We start from the raw sequence: 19,867 nt of genomic DNA on the forward strand, positions 1-19,867 counted from the left end.
TTTCAAATGCCTTCTCCATGAAGCTTTCCCTGATAATCTTGATCCTAAACCATCTCTCCATTCTCTAAGTAATACCCTAACATATTATCTGCAAACATATCTGTGAATAAAATTTGTTGACTACATTAGGGAGGAAATGCTTCTCCTAAGACACTAATGATGGGCTTCCCTGGTGGCTCAGGTGGGTAAAGAATCCACCTGCAATGCAGGTTTGATCCCTGGGTTGGGAAGATCCCCTGGAGAAGGGAATGGCAACCCACTCCATTATTCTTGCCTGGAGAATCCCATGGACAGAGGAGCCTGGCCTGCTACAGTCCCTGGGGTTGCAAAAAGTCAGGCACAACTGAAGTGACCAAGCAGTCATGCAAGACACTAATGATAATATTTCATCATTATAATACTTTCCCAGTGTCTTATAATCTTCACTGTGAACAGGGATCATACTTGTTTCCATTTCTGGAAACAGCATCGGGTACCGAGAAAGGCACAGAAAAAAAAAGAACAATAAATGACATGAGTTTCAGTTCTGACTAAGATGGAGTAATCACATTCTACCCTATCTATTCCACTAAGCATAGCTACTTGGTACTTTCAAGTACACAGTGGGGACTCATTTGGTGATGTTTCTAGATTAAGAGAGTCTTTCGGTAAAATCATTGCTGATGATATGTGGCTCTGGGCAGCAGAATAGGTTTCTTCTTTAGACCAGTTTAAGGGCTTCCCAGGTGGCACTAGCAGTGAAGAATCTGCTTGCTAATGCAGGAGATGTGGATTCAATCCCTGGGTTGGGAAGATCCCCTGGAGAAGGAAATGGCAACCCACTCCAGTATTCTTGCCTGGGAAATCCCATGGACAAAGGAGCCGGGTGGGCTACAGTCCATGGGGATTACAAAGAGCTGGATATGAATGAACAAAACAACAACACAACAGTTAAATGAGAAAACTTCTGGAAACTCCTATCTTTGGGACTGAAATTAGACTCACAGATGTTCACAAGAAAGCTAGACCTTTTATGGCTATAATTTTGTTATTGTTGTTAAGGGAATGTGACAGATCAAGAAGGGTTTGTGGGGATCTCTCCAGATTTACAACTGCAACATCCCCAGTGAAAGATGGGGAGAAGCACATGATGAACCAAACCATGGGGTCAAAAGGGAAAGAAAAGTTGGGGCAGGATGGCCTATAATACCAGGGTAGTGTTTGTATGATGACCTGCATAGCCTGTGAAACGGGCTTCATTTTGCAGTGAAAAAGAAATTTTGAGGCATAATAGAGAGTTCTTTAAAAACCAGTTATTTACACCTGTGGAAGAATAAAATGGTCACAGACATAGTGGCATTGGACAGATAGGGCAACAGATAAGCAACGTGAGGGGAAAAATTAAATTTTGATTTTGTGACTTAAGGTCTAGAAGAATCCAAGACTCTCATGGGAGGTGTTGAGGGTGAACAAGGGAGGAAAACAGAAGTAGGAAGGAAGGCAGTAGGTGGTGGCAGAGGCCAGCCTTAGGACCAACCACAGAAGTTAGGAGGCTGTCATTGTTTTTAAATTTTATTTTTAATTGGAGGATAACTGCTTGACAATGCTATGTTGGTTTCTGCTATACAACAACGTGGATCCGCTACAAAGGGACATTTATCCCCTCCTTCCTGAACCTCCTTCCCACTCCTCTAGGTCATTGCAGAGCACCAGCTGAGTTCCCTGTGTTATAGAGCAGCTTCTCACCAGCGATACAAATCAAATCTACAACGAGGTATCTCTTCATACCAGTCAAAACGGCCATCGTCCAAAAACCCACAAACGATAAATGCTGGAGAGGATGTAGTGAAAAGGGAACTCTCTGGCACTGTTGGTGGAAGTGTAAATTGATATAGGCACTATGGAGAACAGTATATGGAGAGTCCTTAAAAAACTAAGAATAAAACTGCCATATGAGCCAGCAATCCCACTACTGGGCATACACTCTAAGAAAACCATTAAAAAGACACAGGTACCCCAATGTTCGTTGCAGCACTATTTATAATAAAGGGTGTTATTTTTACTGGAAAGTCTATCTCAAGAGGTTTCAAGCAGGCATCAGTTCTGAAGAGCCTTCTATGATCTTCATTTCCTGCCTGTCCTGGGTTTCTGGGTTGTGGCTTGGGGTAAGTGGAAGAAGGAAAAAGAGGTGCTGTTTCATTGAACAACTCTAGGGGGCAGCATCCACACTGCATGTAGGTAAGGGAAGGAAGTTGTCTTCGCCTTCCCCAAGGATAGCCATAAAAGAAGGAAACAAGATGTTTTCTCTGAAACACTTGCCATGACCCTTTTTCTATTTAATTTCTGTTATATATGTAACCAGTTTTCAATTCTCAGAGTCCTGGTTGGAAATTTTTGACATTTTCCTTTTCTTCAACATGTTGTTGATCCAGGGCATACTGAATAGATAAAATGAAATGGTTTTACCTGCTCACCTTTAACAGAAAAGCTCTTCTGTGAACTAGCTTCACTTCTTTAAACATGTTTTCTTAAAAAAAAAAAAAAAGCAAATCCTCTAATCTAACTTGTAAAACATTTAATATTTTGGATATACGGCTTTCATGACCATCCAGAAGTCAGGCTGACTGGACAATGGGAGCTGCCAGGACTATTGTTCATTGGCCACAAAGCCATGAGGTGGCTCTTTCTCCCAGGTCAAGAGGTCAAGCTCCACAGCATTAATTTTGCTGAGTTTCTTTGTTATAAATAACAAACAAGGTCATTTATTTTCATTTTCTTGTTTCTAACTGCATGCATCTACTCCCGAGGATGAACTCCATAAACAGGTGGCTGGAATGCTGGGGGAGAAAGCTTGAAACTGTTCCAGGAAAGAGGGCATGTCCCACTCCGGCGAAAACAGTTTGATGAGTTAGAGATTTCGATACTGCACCTGCATTATTACTCGAAAAGCAAACACTCGTGTGTTTGGCACGCACGGATCTATGTAAATTAGGGGGGATTATTTTGCTGCTAGTCCTTGGCTGTTCGGTGATCAAAATGTAATTGTTTCCTAATTCTTAAGAAACAGAATCTCTACTGGACTCAGTTCTTTTCTTGGTGTGTTTTTTTTTTGTTTTGTTTTTTTACAATTTTATTGTTCTATGGTTATTAAAAATAACATGCCTTATAAATTCAACCTAGAGACTTGGGTGCTTATCAAAGAAAGGATATCATCAGAGGCTCCAACTATGGGAAGTATTTATGTGCATTGGTATATAGATCTGTCGTGGAAGGACTTAATATCTGTGTAATGATTTTTTTTTGCCTTAATGCCCCTATAGCTGTCCTTTGGTGAAGAATAAAAAATGGACTGACTGCCACCCATCGCTAAGAGAGTCCTGGGTCCTCAGCTTTCATTGTTTAGTCAGTAGGCTTTGTGGGCGACCCTGCAGGGCCCCTCTTGCTGGAAACCCTCCGAGCTTCCTGATTTCCAATCCTGTAAAAACCTCCTCCCCCATCGCTACCTTTGTCTCTTTGTGGGGTGGGGAGTGGGGAAAAATCTTTTTCACTTGAGCAAAATAAAAACTACCCAGTATTTGTTTCTGGAGTGTAATTATAAACTTCATTGTACATTCTTCCTGGCTTTGATGCTTATCTTGAAGAGTTCAGTGAAAATAAATTGTTTTTATGAAAGCAGAGAAACCATTTGATAAACACGCTGTCTCTGAAAATTGTTCCTGCAAAAGAGGTCATTCTTTCACTTTAAAAGAAATAGAATATATTTCAGAAAACAGGCAAGGCAACAGTTTAGGATTTCTGTGAACACAGGATATATTTTTTTAAAACAGGGTGTAAACACATTGAAAATTGCACACCTCCTGGTTGTATGGAGTGTATTGGTTTTTAAAACAGCTTTATTGAAGAGCTACTTAGGTCACAAGCAAATACTGGCTATATTTCATATTTCTGGGAATGAATTCTCAACTCAGTACTTTTTTTTGCTACTAAGGTTTTGGGGGTTACTGTTTCATAATTACTATATATCTGTTGGAACCTATGGGTGTATCTATTCTTATTAAAAGTCAAACTTAGCTGGGAAAATGATTCATTTTCTAGAGCTCTTCTTGTGCCTGGTAGCACAGAGACCCATGTGGCCAAAATTGGTTGTAGTAATATGAGACACAACCTCATGTACATAACAATATACATTCATTATTTTTTTCCCACTGTCTCATGTGTTTGTACATCTTGACCTAAGTAAAACTATAAAAATAGTTCACATTTCCAGACCAGAAAAGTTCGGATTTACTGAAAACTGAAACTAACCATGACAGTGCTTGGGATTTTTTTTTCACACTGTAATTCCTAGGTTGAACTCTTTCCTGGTGATTAGTTTTTGAGCCTGAGCTAGAGATGGGTAATGAGGGCCCCGAGGTCAGAATGCTTCCTCTATGCCATGAGTACATCCACTATTGTGAGAGCCTTGGTTGGTCTTGACTTGATTTTATCTGCATGTGATTTAGACTATGAAAGTGAAGTGTTGATTCTTGACAGGAAACTCTCTTAAATTTCACGGAGATGAGTTATACAGACACTAAGAATCCATGCTAGATAGAAATGCTATGCTTTATGACGTGAAGACAAATTCAGATATAAAGCCAAGTATAAGACGTTTGACCAATATAATACTTTAGCTGTTACTATGGGAATAGAAAAGAAACTTCAGTAGCTCTGGCCTTGTTAATTTCCATTTGGAGCCGCTGTTAATTTGGCTACATTACATATTGCAAACAAGGATCATAATGTTTGGATAGAACTTTTTATGCCCCAAACTCAAGAAAATTAAACTGTATATAATGTTTAGTACAATCCTCATGTGAGGAAGCCCAATACAGGTTAAATTACCATTCATAGATACCTAAAAGTGGGGAGGGGGGTCTCATTAAGATCTTTGGTTATAAAACTCAGCAGGCTTAATGCATCCTCATGGGACTCTCTTGCTTAATTTGGAGCCAGATAAGGCAGAGAAATAAGGTTTTTGAGTTCTATCAAGATATAAAAATGGTGTTTCTATTATGTAAAGTTTGTGTGTTTTACCCCCATTTTTAAAAGATTCTTGGATGACACCAACTATCCAATTATAAACATCAAGCTAATAAGACTGACATTTTGGACCCAAATCATATTAAAAACCCTATAGGAATTTTCTTATGCCCCAAAGTTGTATTTTGGCTTCATAACTGATTCTTGTGCTGCCTTCTTCTAAATCAATGACTGTTAGCACCGTGCAGCATAAATTCAAAGCATGTTTAAGATATGCTCTTGGAGAAGTTTCTTCAAATTCAAGGCTAATGTAGTACAAAGAAAGCCTTTGTCTGTGGCATAAAACGCTGACAGCCTGAAAAAGGTGACACCCTTACAATGACAAATAGCATGACAGTTACAATTGCATTAAATTTTTAAAAGAATCATTCTAAAATTTTTAACCAATGGGCTTCAGATCCACTGGAACCCTTAAAACTGGGGCAGCATTCTGAATACAAAGAATCATCAGAACAGCACTAAATGCAACAACATATAATTCTAGTCTTAATGTGGATAAAGGCTCCAAAACTGCAGGGTACGAAAGACCCCAAGTTTGTTCTTCTCCAAATCAGAACTGCTGGGTTTACTCTTTCCAAATCTTACCTCAACCAGGTTCCCTGGGAAGGATATTCCACTATGAATACATCTGTCTCTCTTCCCTCTCTCTCTTTCCCTTTCTCCCCCAACTCCTTCTTTCCCTTCTTCCTTCTCACTTTCCTTTCTTAAATGCATATTTACTTATTGCAAACCACCCAAGTACCAAAGGTGGTCCCAGGTTCTTGGGAAACAGCAGTGATCCTGCCTGGGCTCTTGAGCAGTGGTTTTGCCCCCTCCCTGGAACTTTCTTTTACTGTGGATAAAATACTATGGATGCAAATTTGCATATCAGATGGCTTCTCCCCATAGCAGCAGCAGGTATGTCATCACGGGATCTCCAGGTAACTAGATGAGAATATATGTGTGTATGTAACATGTGCAGGAGTGTGACTGGTCCACTTCTTTGAGGGCTTTCACATGTATCATTTTGGGCTCCTCCTTCTCATTCACAAGTGCCCAAACAGTGTCCAGCACAGGGGAAGTCATGCAAAAGTAGCTGCTGAATGCACAGATTATGGACAGTAGCCAAAGTCAGGGGTTGGCATACAGCCTTCCCAGATGACTATTTCTGGTCTAGGGATTTTTTTTTTTTTTTTATTCATAGTGTCTCAACATATGTATCTTCAGACTCATCAGACAGTTTCTTTTTTCCTCTCTTCTTAATCAAGATCTACACTCAGAACTTTCGCTTACATTACTTCCTAAATCATCATCATCTTAAAATATCGACTGACGAAATATTGTTTCCCTCTCCAAAACATCTGCATTGTAACGGGGAGGGGGATATTAAGAGCAAGCCTTTCTCACAACAATGGCCTGGAGGTGGTACCCCTAGCGCCTGGCATTCCTGCCTCCTGGGAGGCTCCTGGGAGAAGGTTGTCCTGAGTTTCCAGTCTCTACAGCGCTATGCTCAATGCCACGCATGCGCTCACATGCAATTCCCAGTCTTGCAGCTAGTGGGGTTTCCAGTGCGAATATTTGTATTCCTGATCCTCGAAGTCTGATTACAGCTTCAGGTTTTGTCTCTCTGTAACTTTGATTATACTTTGCTTCATCCTCTGTAATCAAGCTCAGATTGCTTCGGATGTGTGACAGAACGAGCAGAAGGTGAGGGCTGTGAGTGCGCGAAGAAAAACTCCCCTTCCCAGCCTTTGGGGGCTTCTTTAACAACTATCTGGAAGAAAAAAAAAGAGAGATTTCTTTTTTGGTACCTCAGCTCAGCAGGCTGCTCCTCTCCTGTGGCCAGATGCTGCACTCTCCGCCATTGTTAAATACTAATAGTGAAACTTAAAAGATGTACTCTTGCGAGACAACAGGTGGCCACTGCAACCTCGGGCTCTGATTGGTGGAAAAGGCCACAGGCGCCCAGTGGCCCGGAGAAAGGGCCTCCACTTCTGCGTTTCAAGAACCTGCTCAATGGGGTGTTGTCCTGATAATATCTCAGCTCACTGCCAATTTGTGCAACCCGCTGGGCCATTAGGGAGCGCCGCTGGGTTGTCAACGTTAAATGGAGACTCGGGAGAGGAGACCAAAGCTTTTTCAGGAGGGGGGATTGGAGTCAACCCAGCGACAATGTAAGCAGTTGTTCCTTTCCTGAATACACACCGCTCTCTCACGCAGTCTCCAAACACCTGACTCTGCTAAGAGAAGGGCAAATACACAAACTTTCGCCTAATTGAAGTTTATTTTTTCCTGCTTGGTTTCAGAAAGATAACATTGGGCAAAGGTACAGACATAAGGTGTCACCAAGCCAGGGAGAATAGACGAAACGGAGAGAAAGTCCTGTGATGCTTGTCCGAAAAACTTCAGGCTGTGGGCCAGCAAAGTGTGATCAGGGATGAAAGTGTGAGTGAGCGTCAGCTCAAATATTCCTAAATTTCTCCCTTCCGGTTAGTTTCTAGATAACCAAATTGGGGAGGGGGGCAAATCTCACAGCCTCTCCCTAACGTTCTCGGCTGGTATAAAATCCTTTCCCTTCTGCCAAGGCTGAGGGCCAAACTCTCAAATGAACCCGAAGCAAAGTGGAGGGTAGGGACGTGGGGGTGGGGGGTAAGATGCAGCTTAAAGAAAGAGAAAGAAATGAAGAGGGGCTGGGAGAGTGCAGTGTGAGGAAGTTAATCACCCAGAACCTTTTAGGAAAATAGGGACATTTTCTCTCCGAGAGCAGTGAGTGATCCGCCTAGATCCAGTTACTCAAATGCCTTTCGAATACAAACAAGAGCAAAGAAAACACGAAGAGAAGCGCCAAGAGCCTGAACCCCGGAGCTTCAGGTCTGCCTACCTGTGAAAGGGCAGGCCCCCACCCCTCCCCACAGGTGTACCCTGGCTCCCGGCTCTCGGGAGGCAATTGTGCAGGTGACCTGCTGGGTTAGGTACCTCCGAGAGGAAGGGAGCACTCGCAGGGGAAGGTGCAGGGCCGTAGAGGGACCGGGGGACCCACGAGAAAGGAATGGGGCGAGGAGTGGAAACGAGGGAAAGAGCGGTGGTGGGAAGGGAGTGGACGGCGCGTGGCCGCTGCTGACCGCAGCCGGGGGGCCCCGGGCAGGGGTGGTGGGAAAGGGGGCTGGAGGGCCACGCCGGGCACGGGGCTGGCCGAAGTGGCCGAGGGAAGGAGGGGAGCGAGGAGCGCTCCGAGGCAGCGGGGACAAAGAGGACCGGAGAGGGAAGGGGGGCGCGGTGGGAAGAAGAGGGGCCCGGGAGAGGGGGAGGCCGCCGGGCGGGCGACGGGGCGGGTGAGCGCTGCGCGAGGCGCGGGGTGAGCGGCGAGGGGCCGCGCGGGGCAGGGGCCGGCGGGGCGGGGTCCGCGCGCCCGGAGGCGGTCCGGGCCGAGAGCGCACCGGCGGGGCGGGCGGCGCGCCAGCTGCCCGCGGTGGGAGGGGCGGAGCGGCGGCCGCGCGGGGAGGGGACCGGCGGCGGAGGGAGGCAGGAGGGGGAGAAGGAGGGGAGGGGCCGGGCCCCTTGTCTCCGCGGCTCGTCTCCTCAGTCCGCCCGGGGAGGAGGAGGAGGAGCGCGGCCAGCCGCCGCCGCCGCCGCCGCCGTCCCAGTCCCAGCCTCGCCCCGCGCACCTGAACTCGCCGCGCCGTCCCGGGCCCCCGCGCCGCGCCCCGCGCCCCGGGCGCCCGGCCCGCGCGCAGCGCTGCCTCGGTGCCCCGGCGGGGCGCGTCCCCCGGGCCGCCTCCCGCTCTCCCGCGGTTCGCGTGGCCGCGCCTTTGTGTGCGGCGGCCGCGGCTCCCGGGCTCCTTCGGCTCCAGGTCGCTGCGCCCCTCCGGCCCCGCGTCCCGCGCGCCGCCCCCGGGACAACCCCGGCCCGGCGCCCCCCGACGGTGGATCTAGCGGCTTCGAGGAGGCGGGCACCGGCCCCGGCGAGCCCCAGTCTCGGCCCCGCGGCCCCGGGCCCGGCTCAGGCATGGATGTGAGGTTCTACCCCGCGGCGGCCGGGGACCCCGCCGGCCTGGACTTCGCGCAGTGCCTGGGGTACTACGGCTACAGCAAGGTGACCGGGCCGGGCGGGGGCCGGGGGCGGCGGGGCGGGGGCCATCTCTCCATTCCGGGCGCGCCCAGCTCTGCCTGCTGCACTTTTCTGTCCCCTCTCCACTCCCTGCCCATTGCGCCTTCGTCTCTGTCCAACTCTCTCGCTCTACTCTTTCTGCCCCCTTCCCACCCCCCTTTTTGTCCCTCAGCCTGCGCTCCCCTCTCCCCTCCGCCTCTCCTCCCACTGTCTCTCCCCCCCACCCCCCACTCCGCCGACTCTCTTTGGCTGCCCCCAAAGAAGCAAGGAGCAGCCCAAGAACTGCTAGGGGGGATTCGCTTTGTTGTTGTTATTAGTAAACCCGATCGCAGGCTCCCTGAGTTTGGGGTAGAGGGGGGCAACGCAGGAGTCCCCGATTTCGTGGTCTGATGACCTCGCCGCCCCCCTCCCAGTCCATCTCACCTCCCCCACGCGCCCTAGAGCTGGACTCCGGGCCGCTTAGCGAAGGAAAGGAACTAACTTTTGAGCGTGCCCTGGATGGGGGAAGAAGGGGGCCGGGAAGTGTTGGGACCCCCGCAGGTGGCCTTTGTTGCCCTCTCGCTGGGTCACTTTGGACCAGGCAACGGAGGGGCCCGCTCTTGCCGGGTTAGCGCCAGTGGCTTCTCATCTTTCATTTTCTGGGGAGGGGTAAATTTGGCATTTCGGGGAGATCAGGGTTGGAGACCTCCACACCACGCCCTGGATCACCCCACCTCCTTCACCTCCCCCTGCGCCAACTTTGAGGACCGAGCATTTCAGGTGGCCGAAGGTGGATCTCTCGGAAGGGCAGCTGGTGCCGCGCGCAGCGGCGAGTCCGTGCGAGAGCCGGAGTCCTTGGCCCAGGGCAGCGCGGACTCGCGTTCTCCATCCTTCCTGAAGCCCCCAAGGCCAAGCTTTGGAGGAAACATCACCCCGAGGGCGATATTCAGAGAAAGAGCTGTGCCTTTTGAATGTGGTTTTTCTTTCTCCTTCCCCACCCCTGCTCCTCCCTCCCCCCTCCCCTTTTTTCTTTCAAATCGCAGTTTGTTTATGATTGCTTGGATAACAGAGGAGGAAATAAAGAGCCTGCAGAAAGAAAGGTGCTATACAAAACTAATGAGTACATAGCAGGAAGAAGGGGAATTGTATCTAGAGGGAGGAACGGTTGCAGTGCCCCGTGGCTGATGGAAGCTTCTGTTCTTTTCTATTTGTTTATACTCCCATCCGATCGCAACTCCAGTGCTGAAGTTTGTGAAAGACCATCAAGGTTTCTCTCCCTCACCCTTGTCCCTGTGGCATCGTCGTCCAGCTCTGCTCCTGGCACTGAGGGGCCTCCCAGCAAGTATAGAAGGAAGGGACATTATTCAGTGTTTTTTACCCTTTGGTGATGGGAGGGCGAGGAGAGGGGCATTAATGCTCTCCAAATTCCTGAGCTTTGAAAGAGAAGCAACAAAAAGCCCACCGAGGTAGCCAGAGTTACCGTTTAGTTTCTGTCCTCTGATTTTGGATTTACTCAGGTTATTAAATGCTTTAAAAAGTCCCCCATGTATGCTCAGTTAGGGACTCAGGCAGCCTAATTAAGTATGTAGTGTATCTGAGAATCCACCTAATTATTCCAGTGGGGTATTATTTGTCTCCTTACAACTTAGCCTTGTGTATGCAAGCCTTGTCTAACTGGGCAGGCTCTTATTTTTGGAAGCCATTACCTTTCCTAATGTAACTACTTCTTTCTCTGATTTAAGATCAGCAACCCTCCAATGACACCAAAATAGAAACCTTTTGTACTAATCCAGTCACTGCAATGCGTGGCAAATCTCTGTTCACTAGGATCCCAAGGGTACTTCAAGGGACCAGAGGAAATTGTGGGTGTTTTGTGTGTGTCTCTTTTTATTTTTTGAGAAAGGCTATTTGGAGTCAATTTAAACTCAGAACATTATTTATTTCAGGGAGGGTCTAGAAAGCTTAAAAACAGACAATATTTATTGAAATGCTAGTTCAACTTCAGGAGTAGGGACACAAGGTGGATTGCTGTCATATTTTCTTAATGCAGCTATTTGCCTGAAATAACTCAGTTTCATAGTAATTCTGCAATCTGTCATCTTAAGTGCACTGTGTACCCAACTTATGAAAGTTAGCACTTAATATTGGTACAAATCAGATTGTACTTATTTTAAGGGATGTTTGCATTTCATTCCTTGCAGATAAAAATACAAAAGTCTTTAAATTGAGCCATGATACTATATTTTCCTACTCTTCATTTCATAAGTGAACAACTCAACTCTCTTCCCTGTAATTTTTCTTTATGGAGAGAATGAAGTAGATGAGGAAGTATTAACTTCATGGGTATAAAACAGCAAGTGCTAATTAAAGGTTTATAGCACTTTGTTTCATAGCTAACTTGTGTGTCTGAAGTGGCGTTGTTCAGTACAGATTTATATTGAAAATGTAAAAACTAGCAGACAAAGACATGCATTTATTTTATTTGAAAACACCTGTAATTATTAATCTCCAAAGACTTTAACTTTTAATCATATATATTATCTTTCTGGATGGGAAACGATGGCTTTCTAAGAAAGTCTGTTTCTGCCCTTTCTTGTTTTAACGACCATCTGGGAAACTTTAGAAGAAATACAGAGCCCTCTGCTCCAGGCTTAACAAGTGCAAAGTTGTTTAAATTTATTTACAAACCGTGAATAATAGGGTTTCATTCATTTCTCTCTTTAACAAATGACCAGAGTCCTTTGTATAAATTATATCATGTGCATTATCTTTACATTCTGTGAGTATATGGATCCTTTTTAAATGTCAGCGATCAGGAGAGTGTGTAATTTTGTCTATGGAGAATGGATGAAAGAGTTTTGAGGGTTCAAAAGTCATCGCAAGTAGGAGAATAACTTCAAATAAAATATAGCCAGGATCATTAAAATCAGTTAATAATTCATGAACCAGCCACTGATGTATAAACTTAAAGTCATCTCTATTTCCTCAGGGCTAATTTCCATTTTAATTTCAAGTGGAAAATCTACTGTTTGAGCATTTCTTTTTCTGATGCAGCTAACAAATTTAACACCTATATATATGTTTTTGAAAAAGGCCTTATCTTACTCAAGTGAGTTAATGACCCATTGTCTATATACCTGGATTTTTTCTTTCCCCGGGTTCAATTTGTCTTTACCAGTAAGAAGATAATATGCAACATATCCATCAGCATGTAGTGCTCAGAAGTCTGTTCCCCCTAAATAAACTATTTTATTTTATGTGGGTGTAAGCAAGATAAAATCACACTGTGGGTTAATAATGAACTTGAACTCAACTCTAGTTACTTTTCTGCATGTTCTTAGGGCTTCCTCACCCCCTTTCAAAATACCGCTATTGACTTCTTACCCTATATAGAATGGTCCTAACTGTTGTAACTCTATCAGTCCCAAACATTCCTTTCTAATTACTATATGTGTTATTGATCACTCTGCTTAATTAAGACGCTCTGATGTGAACTCTTTTCCTCCACCTCATGGGCCTCTACCTTAACTAGCTTGAAGAGTAGGAGGACCTGAAGGGTGATTTGTCATTGGTCTATATCAGTGGAGACCATGGTTTAAATTGGGAACATATTGAGCGGGGAGGGGCGTGTGACTGAAACTCTTTTTAAGTTAATATCTTGCACGAGCATAAAAACTCATGATTTCATTTGTAGGTTCTAGAGTATGGGAGTGTTGAACTTTGAGAGCAGATTGAGAGATTTTTCATGTCAGGTATTTAAATAAGATGTGGAAACCACATTGAAAGAAATAAAATGTTTCTAAGGACCTTAAAGCAGGGGTCATAAACAAAATGTCTATAGGGACATCTGGTTAACCTTCATGAAGCCAGGTGTTGTGGTTAAGTGGAGAACATGCCCCATTGAAAGGGGGTGCCTTGCTCAGCATTATTGGATTTTTGTCATGCCAACATTTGACCCAGTATCTCCATATTCTGCATTTCATTTTTTTTTCAAGAGAATGATAATCTGGGTTTTTATGGGAAATAGCCTGAATTTTAAATATAGCAAATTAACAAACAATTGAAATCATTATGTAGTACTCTCAACACATGCTCAGCTTTTGTGTTGACAAACTCATAGGCAGATGAGAATTCAAAAAATCATTTTTTTAATAAGTCATTTCTAGTTTATGTTCAACTATGTGGGCAGTTCTACTGCAGTGTTCACCTACATGGATTGTTCATTTGAGTGAGTGGAACTACACTTTCAGTGTAGTTCTAATCTAATCATTTGGATTCTATCATTTGTTACTTTTATCATCTCAAACCAATGGAATAGTTGTTATAGACCAGGATTTGGCAAACAGCATCCTGCAGGTTACATCTGGCCCCCTGACTGTTCTGGTATGGTCTGCAAGTTAAGGTTGGTCTTTGCATTTTTAAATGGTTGAAAGAATTTGAAAGAAGTATAATATTGGGTTGGCCAAAAGTTCATTCGGGTTTTAAGTAAGTTGGCACAGAAAGTCCCAAGTGGACTTTTTGGCCAACCCAATATTTTGTGACTGTTAAAACTACATGAAATTGACTTTTGTGTTCCATAAATAAAGTTTTATTGGAACACAGCCCCACTCATTTGTTTACATCTTGTCTGGGAGGCGGGCTGCCTTCATGCCACGGTGGCAGATTTGAGTCATGGTGACAAAGACTGCATGGCTTGCAAAGCCTGAAACATTTGCTGTTTGCCACTTTATAGAGAAAGGTTGCCAACCCCTGTTCTAGATAATTAGTCCACTGATGGTGCCATAATCTTCCTGTGTTCCAAGCCAAGGCAGTAGAAAGAAAATCAAGCTGGTCTAACTGGAAAGATGTGTATCTCAGAGAATGTTTCTGGAAATGTTTCTAGAACAGTGGAGTCTCAGCCCTGGCTTCAGTCATGGTTATGTAGGAGGAGGCTTGTAGAAGATACTGAAACTCAGCCTTACCCTAGACTAGGTCAATAAGAATCTCTGGGGATGGGATCTAGGCAGCAGTGTTTAAAAGCTCCTCAGGTGATTCTAATGTGCAGCCATGGTTAAAAACTTTGTTTTAGGCTGAGGATCCTGGAGTGAGTAGTGTCAAGGGGCAGTAAAACTGAGTATGAAGTTTGTGATTGCTATAAGGAAGATAAGACCTAGGGCAGAATGGTTGGTTCCAGGTTGGCACTCAGGTCTTTTGAGGACCTTGGCAATGCCTCAGTCCTATTGATCTGGGCTCCCCTCTACATCCTCCATTTAATATAATATGATGTGATACCATATCTGAGTTGCTGTTGGTGAGGTGGCTTGTGTTTGTATTTTGTAGGCATTTAATTAAGCATCTATTTGTTTTAATTTTGTACTGTGTGTCTGTGTGCACATGTGCACACATGTGCCTGTGTGTGCTGTGTGGCCAATTATTTTTTTCTCATATTTTGAACATTTTTATAGGCCCCCAAGAGGCTTGGAGTTCTAGGTGTCCAGTCTGGTGACTAATGGATAAAGTGATCTTGCTGACAGTAACTAGATGTCCATAACCCTCCCCCTGCCCCCGCATTTTGCCATCCCAAACAGTGGAGTGTTGATGAGAACCTTGTGCTCGGTGGAGTCTAACATAGTTAGCCAAAGAGTATTAATTTCAGTCATTTCAGGTGAAGTCAGTGGTTGTCTGTGGCCACAGCATTCAAAGTGTGTGTGGATATTGCAAAAACTTTCTACTCCAGGTCACAAACTGTCAGGGGAATGCTGAATCCCCTTGAGGACTTGTTTTGTTTACTTTGCACCAGTGTTTTTTTTTTTTTTTTAAATAAATGAGTTGTATGCTTCTAAAAATCTTTGCATGTAAATCTGGATTTCCAGCTTTGCCCTCCTCATAAATTTGGCAGTACTAGACCTGTACCCTCTTGTGGCATCATCTCCTGTTGCCCTGATTCAGACGACCGTGCATTCCACCATTCACCATGGTCCTCTCCTGTCTCTCTCCCTCATAGTTCGACCTCGGTAAACCTCTGAGGTCCCAGGAGGCTTCAAGTTTGAAAACTTTGATTAGAAAGAGATGAAATTAAGCGAGCATCAAATGATGCCCAGACCTAGTGAAATGAGGTCACTGTCATTAGAGAAGTGTTCCTTATGGTATGTAGGAGAGTAGATTAAATGGAAAAGAGTAATTTGTGATCATATTATAGAGCAGTGTTTCTCAAACTTTAGCATATACAGTGATCACCTAGAATGCTTTTTATAACACAGACTGTTGGACTTTACCCCTAGAGATTCTGAATCATCGGTTTGGGGTGGGGCTCCCAGGTGATGATGTCATGCTGTAAGTAGCATGGCATGGAGGGTGTTAAGTGGTAAGGGAAAGAGTTTGTTCTGTGGACATTTATTGGTTAGAATGCTTCGGGCTCCAGGGAGCAAATGCCCAGCAAACAGTGGCATAAACCATAAGGACACTGGTTTACTTGTAAGTCTTTAGTGGGCCATCTCTGGCTGTTTTGGATGGTTCAGTCATGTCTTCCCTGGTGGCTCAGATGGTAAAGAATCCACCTGCAGTGTGGGAGACCTGGGTTCTATCCCTGGGTTGGGAAGATCCCCTGGAGAAGGGCATGGCAACCCACTGCAGTATTCTTGCCTGGAGAGTTCCCATGGACAGAGAAGCCTGGTGGACTGCAGCCCTCGGGGTCACAAAGAGTTGGACACAACTGAGTGACGAAGCACAGTACAGTCATGTCTTCAAGAAACCTGTTTGTTTTTCTTTTTATTATGTCATCCTTGGGAGTTTCAACAGTCTCCTCATGGTCACAGGGTGGCTGCTGTAGCTCTTGGCATCACATCCTCACATCATATCCTCACATGATATCATGCAAAATGAGAAACAGGATAGCAGTGTGGTGGGGGTGGTAGCAAAGGAGCACTTTCTCCTTCTACACGTCTCTTATGAACACAAAGGGGGAAAGATAGGGTGGGAGATTGGGATTGCTATGTACACACTAGTATGTGTAAAATAGGTAGCTAATGAGAACCTGTATAGCACAGGGACCTCTACTCAGCGCTCTGCGGTGACCTCAATGGGAAGGAAATTCGCAAAAGAGGGAATATGTGTATACATATGGCTTCCCAGGTGGCTCAGTGGGAAAGAATCTGCCTGCCCATGCAGTAGATGCAAGAGTTGCAGGTTCGATCCCTGGGTGGGGAAGATCCCCTGGAGGAGGAAATGGCAACCCACTTCAGTGTTCTTGCCTGAAAAATTCCATGGACAGAGGAACCTGGGGGGTAGGCTCCAGTCCATGGGGTCACAAAGAATCAGACATAATTGAAGCATGCATGCACATACTATGGCTGATTCACTTTGCTGCTCAGAGAAACTAATACAACATTGTAAAGCAACTATACTCCAATACATTTTTTTTTTAAAAAAAGAAAGCTTTCTTGATAACAGTTCCACTAGACTCTTTTGACTTATTGATCAGAAATGGATCACATGTCCACCCTAGACCCATCATTGACAAAGAGATTGCTGTGATCAGCTTCAACCAATCCCATGTCATCCATCCCCTGGGGCTGGGCACTTGTCACATGAGCATAATGAATGCTTTGCTCTGTTAGCAAGGAGGAAGGCTATTGGAAAGACACCCTCATCTACTATGGGGCACATCTGAACAATTTTGAGAGGCTGGCGGTGTGGGTGGGGTTGCCCTGTGTGAAGATGGCTCCGACTTTTTCGTGTGGGACCTGACAAGAGGTTGTGAGGGTGGGGGCAGAGAGGAAAGATTTGAACTAAGGAGAGGTGGGAATGGATGTGAAGGAGAGGAGGGCAGGGAACAGAGCATCTCTGTAGCTTAGGAAGGGGAAAAGGAGGCAGAGTGTTTGAACTTGGGACCTGCGTGACCGTTGACCTCAAACAGAGGCAGAGAGGCCAAAGGAGAAACTGGTGTTGAAGGACAGATAAAGCTGATTGAGGATGTTTTGCTGGAACATTCCCACAGAGATATCAAGTAGGTGCCCTGGAACCTACCAGTGCCCTGGAACTCAAGAGAGAGAAATCGGGGCTGAAGGACCGAAGTCGGGGTCTTCCTCTACATGATAAAGTGCTGGAAACAGAAGTGACTCCTCTAAATGTAAGGAGACAGGGGTGGCAAGGATATATGCTTAATCAAGAGGGTTGGCTGATGTGGTATTTGTTAACCCAGCTTCCCAGTTAGGGAGGTAGTATTTTAGGACATGACATGTGAAACTCAGAAAACTTGGAAATCCTACTGTACCATTACAACTATGATACAAAAAAGGAGTGTGTGGGTGTGTGGGTGTGTGGGTGTGTGGGTGTGTGACAGTATATCTTTTCTATCTTAACAGTCATTTGGAAAAAAGCATTCTTAAATAGTGGTCATCAACTGGGAATGATGCAAAATTTGTAACACTTCATGTTACAACCACGTCAGCCAACTTTCAAATTAAAATATTTCATGTGTTTTTCTTGATGTAAGAGGTACAGGTTCAAATTGGATTTTGTGACGTGTTAATGATGGCATTAGTATCTTAGGGAATCTGTTTTGAGTGTGGTTAATGAGGAAAGACAGGATTTCAGCTAAGTATGCTTATAAATTCAATATGTTTTACAGGTGGATTCAGCACTCTTTAAAAAACTTAAAATATAAGAAATAGAGGCTTTTATTCAAGGTCTGCATGAGCTTCTGACAGGTTTTATTTTCTCTCTCTGTAGTAGATCATTTTATGTTCTTTGTTTCCTAGGTTTGTCTCTTAATCCGTTCCTTTGGGAGGCCATGTTCTTTTAAATATGTTCCATGCTTGTGTAAAACACATGAGCCGTTGGAAAATGGCCCTTCTTGTAGGACTAACATTCTGTCTTTAATCTTAATTTAATTGTACTTTGTTTATAAAAGAATACTTTTCATGTCTTCATAATCCTGAAGTTAAACAAATTGGCCAATATCAAGAAGTGTTTGGATTTCACTCTAAATACTATCTGAATGATGTAGACTCATTCTTTTGGAGGAACTAGATTTTAAGGTGGGCCCTTCTATTTCAGAGCTTGCAAGTTGAATGTGGCCTTTGCTACACTGACTATAAATTGTTTATATAAAAGAATTATGTTAAATATTGTAACGGAAGTGAGTTCTCAACATATGTTAAATTGATATAGTAGAACTATACCATATTATGAGATTTTCCAGCAGTTTCTACAGCTAATTTGTAATGAGCAAGGGATTTTGATGTGTCATAGAATAACAAAAGTTTTCCACTTTCTTTTAAAAATCTTCTAGATATAGGAAGTAGAAGTCCCAAATGCTGACCTGCTACAAAACTTTTATTAAATATGTATGTTTGACTTGAAACTTTCTTTTTTTTTGGAAAAAGGATGAGTTAAATTTAGAACTATTGAGTGCTCATAAAGAATACTAGTAGATCTCTTTTCTAATCTTTTATGCTTGTCTTCGGGCTTCCCAGATAGTGCTTGTGGTAAAGAATCTCCCTGCCATTGCTGGAGATGTAAAAGACACAGGTTCAATCCCTGGGTCAGGAAGATTCTCTGGAGGAGGGCATGGCAACCCACTCCAGTATTCTTTCCTGGAGAATCCCATGAGGAGCCTGGTGGGCTATTGTCCATACGGTTGCAAAGAGTCAGACATGACTGAAGCAGCTTAGCACTCGCGCATTCCTGTCTTCAGGGAAAAACTCAACTCTTATTATTTGGCTTACTCAAAAAATTCTAACAGTGTTTAATGGAGACGCCATTAAAACTGTTGTACAGGTAAAACTTATTTTGAACCCAAATAGGGAAAATCCTCAAACTGTTTTAAATAGAAAAAGGGTTGTAAGTTTTGCTTCAGGCACAGCTGGATCCAGGTGTCACAAAGCGATGCTGTCAAGACTCTTCTATTAGTTGTGTGTTCATCTGTTTGGCTTCTTTCTCAGTCAGGTTATACTCAGATGGTGGGAAGATGTCCAGTAACAGCTGCAAGTCCCATCTGCACAGCCTTCCCAAAAGGGAACGATTCTCTTCCTCACTTATCTTAGTACCTCGGGTGCATCAAGTCTCATTGGATGGAATTGGGTCATGTGCCCAGGCCCAGTGTCACATACGCATCTTAGAATCAGAGGTTCATACTGGCAGCCCCCCTAGAAACCAGATGAGCCAAGAGTCGGGAGCAATGGTATCTCAGAGGGGCAGCAAAACCCTGACATCACAGCAAAAGGAAGTGGATGTATGGTATTAAAAAAAGGGGAAAAAATCCATTTAAACTGCTAAATGAAGTGAAACTTGATGGTTTTGAAGATTTTTAAAGATTTGAGTTGTTCATGTTTCTTGTTCTTTGTGGAAACCAGAAATAGCCTGTGCCTATTTAATGCAGGTATCATCATTGTTACTTATTACTCATTTATTAGGAATGCACTTCTTATGAGGGCCTATTAGATGTGGTCTGCCTTTGAGAAACCTCTGGTTTGGTGGGAGAGGGTGTTTATATGTGAGTGTTCAGGAAATATGGGTGTTTGTGTGGTTGTGTCAATATGGGTACATGGGGAGATGTTCTAGACAGAGGCCAATGGTTGGTTTGGTAAAAGTGTTCCAGAAATGGTCAAGGAAGGGGAAACTTTGATTCAGGTAAAGAAGAACCTGTGAGTTAGGGTTTGCTTGCAAGTAAAAGGAAAAAAAATCTTGGGGTCACTCCTCCCTGGTAATTAAAAGACACTTGCTCCTTGGAAGAAAAGTTATGACAAAGCTAGACAGACA

The 19,867-nt window shown here is 44.3% G+C and overlaps 1 protein-coding gene across 4 annotated transcripts in view; it reads left to right on the forward strand.

The window, feature by feature from the left end:
- Positions 1-8,538: 8,538 nt before the first annotated feature.
- The window catches only part of TOX3 (TOX high mobility group box family member 3), a 117,830-nt gene continuing 106,501 nt past the window's right edge, over positions 8,539-19,867 (forward strand). For all 4 annotated transcript variants that reach the window (XM_043436320.1, XM_043436318.1, XM_043436321.1 and 1 more), the window contains exon 1: positions 8,539-9,133. In XM_043436320.1, coding sequence (XP_043292255.1) covers positions 9,047-9,133 — 87 coding nt within the window. In that variant the 5' untranslated portion in view covers positions 8,539-9,046. The remainder of the gene's footprint in view (positions 9,134-19,867) is intronic.

This window comes from Cervus canadensis, chromosome 18 (assembly GCF_019320065.1).
Source record: "Cervus canadensis isolate Bull #8, Minnesota chromosome 18, ASM1932006v1, whole genome shotgun sequence".
NCBI classification, from domain to species: domain Eukaryota; kingdom Metazoa; phylum Chordata; class Mammalia; order Artiodactyla; family Cervidae; genus Cervus; species Cervus canadensis.